This window comes from Notechis scutatus, chromosome 4 (genome assembly GCF_049901735.1).
Source record: "Notechis scutatus isolate UNSWTSFEM ecotype Mainland chromosome 4, rNotScu1.2, whole genome shotgun sequence".
Lineage (NCBI taxonomy): Eukaryota > Metazoa > Chordata > Lepidosauria > Squamata > Elapidae > Notechis > Notechis scutatus.
This window is the reverse complement of record NC_142012.1, coordinates 85,895,752-85,907,770: the sequence shown is the minus strand read 5'-3', so window position 1 is coordinate 85,907,770 and position 12,019 is coordinate 85,895,752. Positions and strand designations below refer to the sequence as shown.

Below are 12,019 nucleotides of genomic sequence, written 5' to 3'. Positions count from 1 at the left end.
AAGGTGGAACATCGTGACAATGTCGGTCTGCAAACCATTTATAGTCTTCCTTGGCTCTCTCTAGTTGATCGCAGACCATGTGGTGCACAGCTTTTAACTCCTGCAAAAACGTATCCACTGCCGGAACTGGGGAATCAGACGGGGCTAAAGGGAAAAGTCATGGATGAAACCCATAGTTAGCAAAAAAAGGGGGGACACGTGGGTGGATGCATGTTGAGCATTGTTATAAGCGAACTCTGCCACCGGCAGCACCTCCACCCAATTGTCTTGTTGAGTATTGCTGAAACAGTGGCCGTACTGCTCCAAAATAGCATTCACTCTCTCTGTGTCCCCATCAGTTTCGGGGTGATGAGCAGATGACAGACACGCCTGAACCTGCAGTTTTGTGAGTAGGGTCTGCCAGAAGCGTGCCGTAAATTGTACCCCCCGATCTGATATCATGTGGTCTGGTAACCCATGCAACCGGAAAACATCGGAGATAAACAATTGAGCCATTATCTTGGCTGATGGAAGACCTGCACATAGCATAAAGTGGGCCATTTTAGTCAACATATCCACCACCACCAAAATGGTTGTGGCACCATTCGATGGTGGTAACTCAACAATAGAATCCAATGAAACTGCCCCCCACGGTCGTTCTGGCATGGGCAAGGGCTGCAAGAGACCAGGGGGCACACCAGGAGCATACTTGGCTTGGCGACAGATCCCACAGGACGCCACATATCCCGACACATCATGTTTAATTCTCGGCCACCAAAATGTCCTAGAGATGAGGTGCAGTGTTTTGAACACCCCAAAGTGTCCTGCTGCTGGACTATCATGACATTGACGTAGGATAAGGCCACAAAGAGGACCTCCAGGCACATAAATGCGATCACGGAACCGCAACAGGTCCCCAATATACGCCCAAGGAGTCTCTTGTCTCCCATTCTCATCCAATTCTCGACGTTGAGCTGTCACAAATGGGTCCTGCCTTCCTGAATCCTCATTTGAAGGTCCACAGGTTCCTCGGTCGCAAACCTCTCCGATAGAATCACCGTCCGGGATACTCGGGCTTCCGAGATAGGGCGTCGGCGCGTTGATTCCCTCCACTTGGAACATAGGTCACCCGGAAATCAAATCGAGCAAAGAATAAGGACCATCTCACCTTACACTAGTTCAATATCCGAGCTGTACGTAGGTGTTCCAAATTGCGATGATCCGTCCTAACCTCGATTTGGTGACGAGCCCCCTCCAGGTGGTGCCACCATGTCTCAAAAGCGACCTTAACCGCCAATAGCTCCGTGTCCCAAATCGTATAGTTGCACTCTGGAGCCGAGAACTTCCGGGAATAATAAGCGCACAGGAACAAGGTGCCTGCTGGAGGAGCACTGCACCAACAGCCACATTGGAAGCATCTGTTTCCACCACAAATAGCTGGCCTGGATCAGGGTGTTTGAGGATAGGCTCAGAAGCAAAGACAACTTTCAACGCCTTGAAAGCTGCCTGCTCCTCAGCACCCCAATGGAACTTCTCCCTCTTCTTGAGCAGATTAGAAAGGGGAGCAGTCAAGGCAGCAAAGCAGGGAATAAATGTGCAGTAGTAGTTCGCAAACCCCAACAGTCGTTGCACATCCTTAACCCACTGTGGAGGTTCCCACTCCTGCAACGATTGAATTTTTTCCAGGTCCATTTCCACCCCAGCAGGTGAAATACAATGTCCCAAGAAGTCAATCGTGGTTTGTGCAAACTGGCACTTCTCACGTTTAGCAAACAGGTGGTTATCACACAAACGTTGCAACACTAGCCGCACTTGCTGCCAATGTGCCTGCAGGAAGTCTGAGTAAATCAAAATGTCATCTAAATAAATGACCACGAATTGATCCAACAAATCACAGAAAACATCGTGCATGAAATGCATGAACATAGCTGGGGCATTGGTTAATCCAAAAGGCATCACGTTATACTCAAAATGCCCGTACCTTGTCCGGAAAGCTGTTTTCCACAGCAATTCTAACTGCGCAGTTGCAAACTTATATACATAGCTCCCACCTGCAAGCCACGAGGAGGATCATGGTAATCTCCTCTTGAATAGACCTCGCTTTTCCCTGATCCTCTCCTCCCTATGTGCCCTAGGATGGAATAGGGGATGGGCCTGGATCCTCCTCTGACTGCTCAGCCGGCCTCTACCCTTCCCCAGCCTCCTCCACCACCTCTGGAGCCACACTCCCACTCCCTGTTGGCTGTTCCTCCTCTTCCTCAGAGTCAGTCTCCTCCAGGGGCATGACACAGAGTCTATATAAACAAAGCATGCTAAGCACCTTTAATTAAAATATGGAAAACATAAAAAGTAATTACATCATTGCCAATTTATTATGTTCAACTAATATTAGGATTCAGTTGATTACTTAAGTAACCCATGGCTTACCAAAATATATGAACTCACTCTATTCCTTTTTGTACCAAGTGAAGGTCGTATTTTCCTTTGTATAATATTCACATTCTCATGCATAGGTTATTCCTATCATGACTTTTTCATATGCCTATATTTTTCATAATTTCTTGAGTATATGCTTCTTTGTGATTTGGAACCACTTTTTAAAACTTTGGACAAAGTATTTTGTATGCTTTTTGGATGATTCTCTCTACAAACAGGTCCATGAAGAAGCAACTGGTAAACTTCCACATTAAGGAAGAATTTTATGTGCAGCATATGCTTTCTCTCCTTCCCTGCACTCCTGCAAGAGTTGCCATCCTACCTAGTCTCTCCAATTCAGCCATATCATTTAATCAGTGTAAAAGTGGCAAGGAGAAAATATGCCTCAGAAAAATAGGAAGGTAGCAAAGAGGAGCTGCATTTGGAAAGCACTCGTTCCTTGCATTATTTCTCAATTTATCATTTAAAAATTAAGTAGTGCAATATCAACACCTCACTTAAACATGAAATATGACTTCAGTATATCATATATTACCATGATTAACGTCTCTTGACAAATTAAAATTAAAACCCTTATTATTGTTGAAACTTGTATACATTCTCAAAACTTGAATAAAAACTAATATTGAAAAAAAATATTGAAATTAAGTACTCACATATTCCTTGACATTTTTTGTTTTTACAGCTTTGTAGGAATAATAAGCAGGATACAGCATTCCACAGACCAACCTATATGTAAAGAAAAATATTTTAAATGAACAAAAGTACACAGTAATCATGGAAGCTAAGAATACATATTACATGAGGGGGAAAAAAGGGAAAGAACATATTCAGACAACTGTAATTTCAAACTATGTCTGTTCTGATCACAGCTATTGAGCACTGCATTCTTTGGGCATCTCTCATAGATCAAAACATGCCTTTTAAAAAATACTGAAAGTTTGCACTAGGATTTCAGATCTTTTCACACCTATTATTTTGCAGGGAAAAAGACAAGAAAAACTAGCTGGCTTGAATAAGGGCTATAAGGCTTTGAAAGATTATTTTATAAAGGAAAAACCAAGTAGAAACAGAAACAATATAGTTCTGAACCAGCCATAACTCAGCTTTTTTTGACAAAACTGTTTATTGTTTCAAACAGATAATCTGTCATGTGTAATTTCTTGAGTGTACTATGACTACAGATTAGAGTAAAACATAAAGGTAGACAAGTTGGTTCATTTATAATTTTCCATGTCTGGCAGAAAAATGGTACAATTCAGAGCAATATCTTCCCTTTTTTGGCACATGTCAGAGCAGGAGTGATAGAAGAGATCCCATTTTCCACAACTTTGTCCCTAATTATCCTAATCCAAATTTACCCCTTTTATTTTTGTACCAGATGTTCATTATGTAAAGAAGTACTTCTGAGGACATACATACAAATACCTCATGCTTATCTAAAACTACTGGATGTGCCAAATTAAAAAACTGAGGTATTTCTGAAACAGAACTGTAAAAAACTAAGCTAAAGAATGAAACGGGAAAACATTTATTTTTCAATGTAACCTACCAGAATAAATCTGCTTTGGGATGCAAGGACAAGGTGTGTAACAGTGTGTGTTTAATTATTACTGGTATACCGGCTAGGTTCATATATTATGCTATGACCTGGTTTATTTCAAGCATACTTTATTGAAAATGAAACCTAAAATGTACTATATTATGGCCTCATGCAATGTGCAAACCAGGCCATTAGCTTGAGTATGCATTTTTATTGGTTGCTAAAAATTGTAGATGTCCAGTTTCATTATATTATACACTGCTTTTTAATGAACATTATTTTTACAAATTTATTTAACCATTTTATAGGCATTTTGAGTCTTCTCCATATAAGTGTTTTCTCTAAACTGGAGAAAATTTGACAAGGAATCTGAAAGTATCAATGGTGTAAAGCAATGGTTCTTAATCTTTTTGAAAGAATTGCCCCCTTGAGCCATTGAGGAAATTATAATCGCGCCCCTCCCCCAACATAACCTCTCAATCACAACACACAAATAATTCTTCAATTTATGCAAACACGTTTTTTGTTTTCTTTAAAATTGTCACCAGGACATATCGATGCAAATAATTTATTTCCAGTCTTTTCCCCATATCTCAACTGTGTGAAAAATTCTGATGCCACCCATCACTTTACTCCCAAATTTCGTGATACATGTATTTCATTATTATCTTATTTATTCAAGACACTTAAATGTAATGACCACTGAAAACAAAATTCAATTGCAAGAAAATGAAATGCCCCCCCAAAACAGTAACATTTAATGATTTAATTACAAGTGAATTTTAAGACGCAAAAAGAAATATAAAAAGGGCATAAGAACCACAATGCAGGAACTAAGAATTTCAAGACAAAAACTCTGAAACTAAATTCAGATTCGAGGAAAATATATATTCATGCACACTGTAAAAAGGGTTAAAAAGACACAAAGAAAATTTTTACAGAAGGAAAGCAACAAAAATCAGAGCGACAAATTTAATGGGTAGAGGCTGCTGCGCAACGCGCATGAAGATGAGTGATGCATATTCACATATGTACGGCATTCTGTACAGAAGCTAGCTGGAGGGACATTTTAAAATACAAGTACAATCCACTAATAGCGAGTGATCTGATGTTTTTGTACGACAGATATAAGCGGTTCACTGTACGAAAAAAGTCTCAAAAGTGTCCCCAAATCTTCTCGCTCCATCGCCCCCATATGACCCCCCTTCCATTCCTTCGCCCCCGTGTCGCCCCTTTTCATTCCATCGCCCAGCTGAAAAACGAAATCGCCCCCTGGGGGGCAATATCGCCCAGGTTAAGAACCACTGGTGTAAAGCACCACATCTATATCCTTTTAACTTACAGGTTATATTTAATCATAAAGGAGAGAGAACCCACATATCAACAGCCAACAAATCTTTTGTTCCAAGAAACACTTGCCCCAGTTCAAAGTAAATGGATAGAAACTAGTTGTAGACACTGAATAAGATTTCAGAAACTTTTAGAAACAATGAGCCAGGAAAAATATTGGATCCTTACTGCAACCTGACAAGTGTATGTATATGAGATGAGTCTTATGCCTTACTGGATCTATATAGGCAAACTTCTTCTTCTTCCTAGGCATAATCAGTACTGACAATTGTTGGTTGTCTGATAAGGTTAAACTAGATCCACAAACTCCCCTTCAAGAAGAAGTTATTCCTATTGGATTGTTTTTCAACCAAACTTGAATGGGAGGGAGAGAAGGAGGGAGGGAGGGGGGTAGGGAGGGAGGGAGGAATTTTGGAGGTCTTCTAATCCAACCCTCTGCCCAAGGCAAGAGTTCCATAAGTTCCATAAGAAGTTATCCATAAGAAAAAGTATACCATTATTCTTTTTTAACAGGAAAATATATCCATCGAACTGAAGAAGCTTCTCGGATGAGAAGCAAAACATCTTCAAGGAAAAACAAAGAAAGTCCAGTTGCCTTTTGACAAAATATCTTTGTGACAACCATGACCTGGATGACTGAGAATCTTCATAGACATATCCACCCGAAAATCCATTATAATTTTACCAGCATTTCAGGATTTTTAAAAGTTACCATCTTTCCATAAGGCTTTTGTTTTTCTAAACTTAAATTGCTAGCTTCTATTTAACACGGTTTCCATGGTAGCCCGGTGAACTATGCTTTAAATCAGCAGATGGTTGTTTTCAATTCAAAACATGAGTTGGCAGCAGCCCAACTCTTTCAAGTATTTCCTAAGGCTTCTATGACTGTAGAAAAACAGGTTTAGAGCAAATGTATTCAATAGTTTATTAAAGCTGGACTGCATGTAAAGTAATAAACTCATAATCTATCTACATTAATCTCCAACATGTTCTGACACTAGGCCCTACCCATGTTAGCCATCTAGAAGCCAGACTAAATTATTCATTGCATGTAACAACACAGCAATATATCTTTCCAAGAGAATAAAAGTGGTAACAAAAGAAGCAACATATTTTCTTAATCAAAGCCAAATAGCAGTTTTAAGCAGCTTCTACACTGCTCCATCAGGGAATGTCAAATTTTTGGTTTACTTTACACAATAACAAGATCCATCTCCATAACATCTTAAATGAAAGCATGGGGGGGGGTGGGGGGTTTGATGATAATTTCACGTACTATCAACATTTTTCCCCATTTTCTATCTTGTAAAAATTTGCACTTTATGAATATTCAGCATGAATATTTGAGTACGAGGGTACTCAAAGAATCTGCCTTTACTGGATACAGGGTTGAAGGTGACTTTGGAGATAATAATCATCATGATAACTGACCAGATTATTGAGAGCTGAAGTCACAGTTGAGTTCAAACATCAGATCAGGTATTTGTCTTGGAGCAGAGTATATTACGATTGTTTGTTTGTCATGGTCAAGTTCCTCCCACGTGGCCTTGGAATTCTTTGTAGCTACTTCCTGCCACAGGGAGAAAGAACCTGTTCAGCTGGTCTGATCAGGTGTCCCATGGACCCTGCTGGATTTCAGAGTGGCTCCTGAGGCTCTAATGTATGGTTTGTTGCTCAGAACAAGATGGTAGCGATGGCCTTAAGACAGAATCACACCTCTGTGTATTCTCCCTTACAGATCCCAGAAGGATTCCAAGAGACAAAGTAGCAGAAGACACATCTATAACATCATTGGAGGAAAACAAAGAGCAAAACCAATCAAGCATAAATAAGAACCTTCATTAAAGATTACTTGTGGCAATAAAAGCCACAAAACACAAGACCCTGGTGGAAACAGACTATCTAGATCTTTTTAAGTCAGATTTGAAGATGAGAAATACATTGAGGTAATATTGATTGTACTTATAAATGATATTTGGCAGCACTGAGATGGAGGTAGTGCACCTATTCTGGTCTTCCCTAATGTCTCAATGGATTTCAAAATCATGGTACCTTTAAAGGTTAGGAATGGGGCCATGTTGTTGCTATTGTTCTCCACCTTCTTCTTCAGCCAATTTTAGTCAGTGTTGGCGAGGGAAAGATATCTAGATACTAATTTTATGAAGTTCAGAGCTCAGTGATCCTATTTAATATTTACACAAAGCTACTAGAAGATAACATTTTTCAGCACAGGATTCAATTAGTATGCTATACTTCTCAATCCCAACTAATCAAGTGATGCTGCCTAGATTATTCCAGTGTCTGGGTGCTGCCAACATATGGATGGGAAAGAATATGCTTCATGTTAACCCAGACCAGACCAAGTGACTCGGAGTTTTATGATCGTTTGGACCTTCCATGTTTAGTTCTGGATGGGACTCCACTCAGAAAAAAACTATTTCAAAACTTGGGGGTTCTTGCTGACTCACAGTTTGAGAAACAGGTGACAGCCGTTGACAGAGAACCTTTGCACAACTTCATTTTGTATATCAATTATGCCCATTCCTGGATAAGAGGCCTGCTCACAATCACCTATGCCCTGGCCACTTCCCATTGGGACTAATACTAATCCATGTGGGGCTGTTCTTGGAGCCAACCAGAAGTCACAATTGGTCAGATGCAGTGGTACAGATAGTCATGCACTCACCGTGGCATGTCCGTGAAACTCCACTACTTTGTGAACTGCACTGTTCTAAATTCTGTGTAAATTGTCTAGACTCTAGAGTCACAATTTATAAGATGGTAATTATATAAATCAATCAAATATATACTTAAACAATTGACCTCAAAGCCCTCCCTGCAGGCTGGAAAGTACAAAAGTTTAGTTGATTTGTTATCCCATTTTGATTAATTGAGGAGGGAGAGGTGAAGGTTTCCTGGACAAGCCTAAAGGGAGCTTATACTGACCTCAATTAACCCTTTCTGTTTTAAAATCCTTCTAGTGAAATGAAATTGCTAGAATACATTGTTGAAAAGAAGACCAAAGAATGGAAGTGAGGGAGAGAGCTCCAGATCACTATCAAAAGACTCCTAGAAGTGAACAGAAGATGGCACTTCTCCAGGTCTATGGAGAGCAAAAACGGATAGAGGAAAGCTGAGTTCTTTGCAGAAGAGAGATAAAGGAAAGAGCAAATTATAATTGCTGAAGAGAAGTGTGTTGAAGTGTGATTAAGATGTCTTTCCTAGAATGTTATTTTTATTTCAGACAATATTATTTTTGACATCTGATATATCATTTAAACAATGGCAGAAAGACATATCTAAATGTATATGGCAGTGGGAAACCATGAATTTAAATATAAGGTGTTACAAGATGCTAAAGAAAGAGGATTTGTCTTACCTGAACTGAAATTATATTTTGCAGCCTGCTGTTTGGTCTGGATGAAAGAAAGGATGTTGCTAAGAAACAGGATGCTTTTGGAGTTAGAAGGACCTGATCTGAGATTTGGGTGACATGGTATCTATGGTATGATAAAACTAAGGTTATAAATTTTAAAAATCATTTCATTAGACATACCCTACTGAGAATATGGAACAGATAGACTGCCTGAAATTACCTTTATAGTGCTTAGCACAGGAAGCATTTTATAGAAGAAAAATGATTACTAAACACAAATGATTGACTTATTCTGATATATTAGAATTGTATCAAGGAGAATGTAGAATAAAAACAAGAGATGAGCTAATGGTAGAAGAATATTCATATCAATGGATAGAAATTATATTATCGGTGTTCCTCAAAATACAAGGTCATTTAACAAGCATTTGAAATTACAACAGGTCCCCCCCGCAAAGCTACATACAATCCCATTTTAAAGTTAACCCAGTTGTAACATGCGTGTTGCATTTGGCCTTACAACCGACCACAAGAATGCTGCAACAGCCCTTTCACATTTCTCCCCCATCCCCAACTGCTGGGACCCCTCAGGACTTGGGCCTGCTCCCCATGCCTCCTGGAAGTAGCTACCATTTTCAGTGCTCCAATAATATCTTGCAGAAACGACGGCTGCTTTGGGAGCTTTCTGACTAGATCAGCTTGCCATTGGTGGACTACAAACAACTAGCTCTTTCTAGGTTTTGGAGAAGCCAACTACCTACATGCAAAGGCGGCAACTTCAGGAGGAACCTCTCAAAATCTTTTCCTTGCTTAAACCCCTCCCTTCCCCAGAAAGCCACATTTCTTCAATAAAGAAAAAATAAAAAAGGCTTGGAATGGGGGAGGGGGGGAATAAGGCTTGTTAATTCTCCATTAGATGCTGAAACTAAACTCTCCACCTCTATCCTCCAACCCCAATCCCTTTTTAAAACCGCATTTGCATAATTTACTGCATGCCTTGATGATTGACAGCAGCAGTCCCCAACCTTTCTACTTTGATAGTCAGGCCCAGCCCAGCCCAAGGAATGATGGTGCAAGTGGCAGGTGCACACATGCATGTATAGCTCCGTTGGTGTGAGCCGTGGGCATGTGCGCCCTCCATTCACATGAATGGAACTTTGTGCGTAACTGACAGACGCTGGCTCCACTCATGTGATGCTCCACTTGTGTGAGCGGAGGGTGCTTGAACAGAGCACAAACACCCACCCACCTGCTCAAGCGCCCTCTGCTTGCGCCAGTGAAGTTTCATGCACGTGTTTGCCAATCACTCACGTGGCCCGGTGTCTAACAGGCTGCAGCCCAGTAGTGGGCTGCAGCCTGAGGATTGGGGACTCCTGGAATAAAGGAAGAAACCAAAGAATCTTTTTGCAGCGTGTGTTGAGGAGCTGAAGAAAAATTTGGCTCAAAAAGCTCAGCTGCATGGAGCAACCTGCTCCTTAGAAACATTTTTACCGTTTGACTGCTTTCAGGATCTATCTAGGACTCCTCTAAAGTCATCACTTGTAGGTCAAGGACTACCTGCGTGTTACAGTTATAAAGAGAATGTTTATACTATGATGTATCATTGGTAATGTCAATGGAAAAATTGGTTACAATGTATAAAAATTCTTCAAATGTAACCAACAATTTTACCATACTTAGTGGATATTTAAGAATCAGAACATTTTGGACTAGGTTTTGTATACAATAATATAGAAAATTTTGAAGTCACATATACAATTGAAATCATAGACTTTTTATGATTAATGGGTAAGCAGATGGAAAAAGTTATAGAACTCACAAGAGAAAAAATACAATAATCTGTCTTCAGGATTGCAGAAATTATGACCACAGGTCAAATGCAAATATTTTGGTGGCTGCTGCATATCAATCACCGAAAAGAAAATATGTCTGCATATTTATTTCTACAGAGTGATTGAGATAATAAAAAAATGTTGATTTTGATTCTAACAGTTCAACCTTCAATATCTGAATAATTAATCTTTAATTCTTCTTTTATTGTTGTATTAGAACTCATTGTGAGAAAAAAGATGTAAATGTTTTTAACACTGAATGCTGCAATTGTACAATAAAAACAAATGAACTGCAAACATTACATAACAAAGAGGTTCTTCTTCACACACAACCAGCCTCAATTTCAGCATATAATGGAATTCAATATTTTATTGTATCTTCCAATTGTATTTCTACTTATAATTTAATGGATTCAGTTCAAAACATCTCACTTTAAAAATCTCTTAAACTTTTTTTACTATTAACAAGATGTAGAAACGGATAATTCTATCCATTAGATGTACAGTGTCTGTGGCTTAATTAAATAAGGCCAGTCCGATTTGTATACAGGACAGCTATGAATAGATCTTTTTCCATTTGTAAATTCATGAAAGTAGACATTGTATAGTTTACATACAAAGGCTTACTATCCTTTATAATTTCAGGGGGAAAGATTATCTACCAAGTGTGATTGATGCAGCCCAGAATTTTGCATGAACCTTAACAAAGCAAATCCTTGCGTTACATCATCTAATTCTGAACATCTGAAAAAGAATCCCACTAAAAGTAAAGTAATACATATAAAATCTTCAGATGAGTATTCCATAGGTAAGCATAAGAAAGATGCTGATACCTGTACTTTATATTACCTTATATTCTCCATGGGAATACAAAATAAACACTTTGGAAATACATTACATCTCCTGAATAGGGATTTCTGAATATCTGCAACTAAATAATCTTAGCAATCACATTCTTCAGCAGTATCTTTTAACTTTCTATTATTAATAGCATCCCTTGATTTTCCAAGAACACATGAGGTATAGTACATAATCAGCATTTACCAAAATAAACGGAACATATTCATGGTTCATTAGAACAATTTTCCTTAGTAAATTATTTCTTTCAAACGGCTATTTCGATATCCAATTTTGGCTTTGTTCTCTAATTGATTCTTTAGCCAGTCTCCATCTTTTCACAGAAGCCAGAATGTGGCTATTTGCCAATCTGGCACAAGTTGCCCCAAATGCCATACTATTTCCATATCTTAGTTGTCCTTTGCCCATAGATTCATGTCTGGTTTTACATTCTTTTGGCCGGGGGTCAACTCTCTTCCTTTATACAGATTTTGACTCTAGCTTGATAGCTGTGCTCTACTCTTTTTTCTTCAAGTATATCTTTGGAGAAAAGATTATCAAACAACTAATATCGGTTTCATGAGAATGTATTTATTTATTTTGAAATGTTTCAAGCATATCAGGGTTTACAATGGTGCCAATTCCAAAGCCTTTTAAAATTATAAC

The 12,019-nt window shown here is 39.0% G+C and overlaps 1 protein-coding gene across 1 annotated transcript in view; it reads right to left on the bottom strand.

Moving 5' to 3' along the window:
* Window positions 1–12,019, bottom strand: part of REEP3 (receptor accessory protein 3) — a 43,089-nt gene that overhangs the window by 28,706 nt on the left and 2,364 nt on the right. The window contains exon 2 of the mRNA XM_026672781.2: window positions 3,072–3,144. Within this exon, the coding sequence (XP_026528566.1) occupies window positions 3,072–3,144 (73 nt within the window). The remainder of the gene's footprint in view (window positions 1–3,071; window positions 3,145–12,019) is intronic.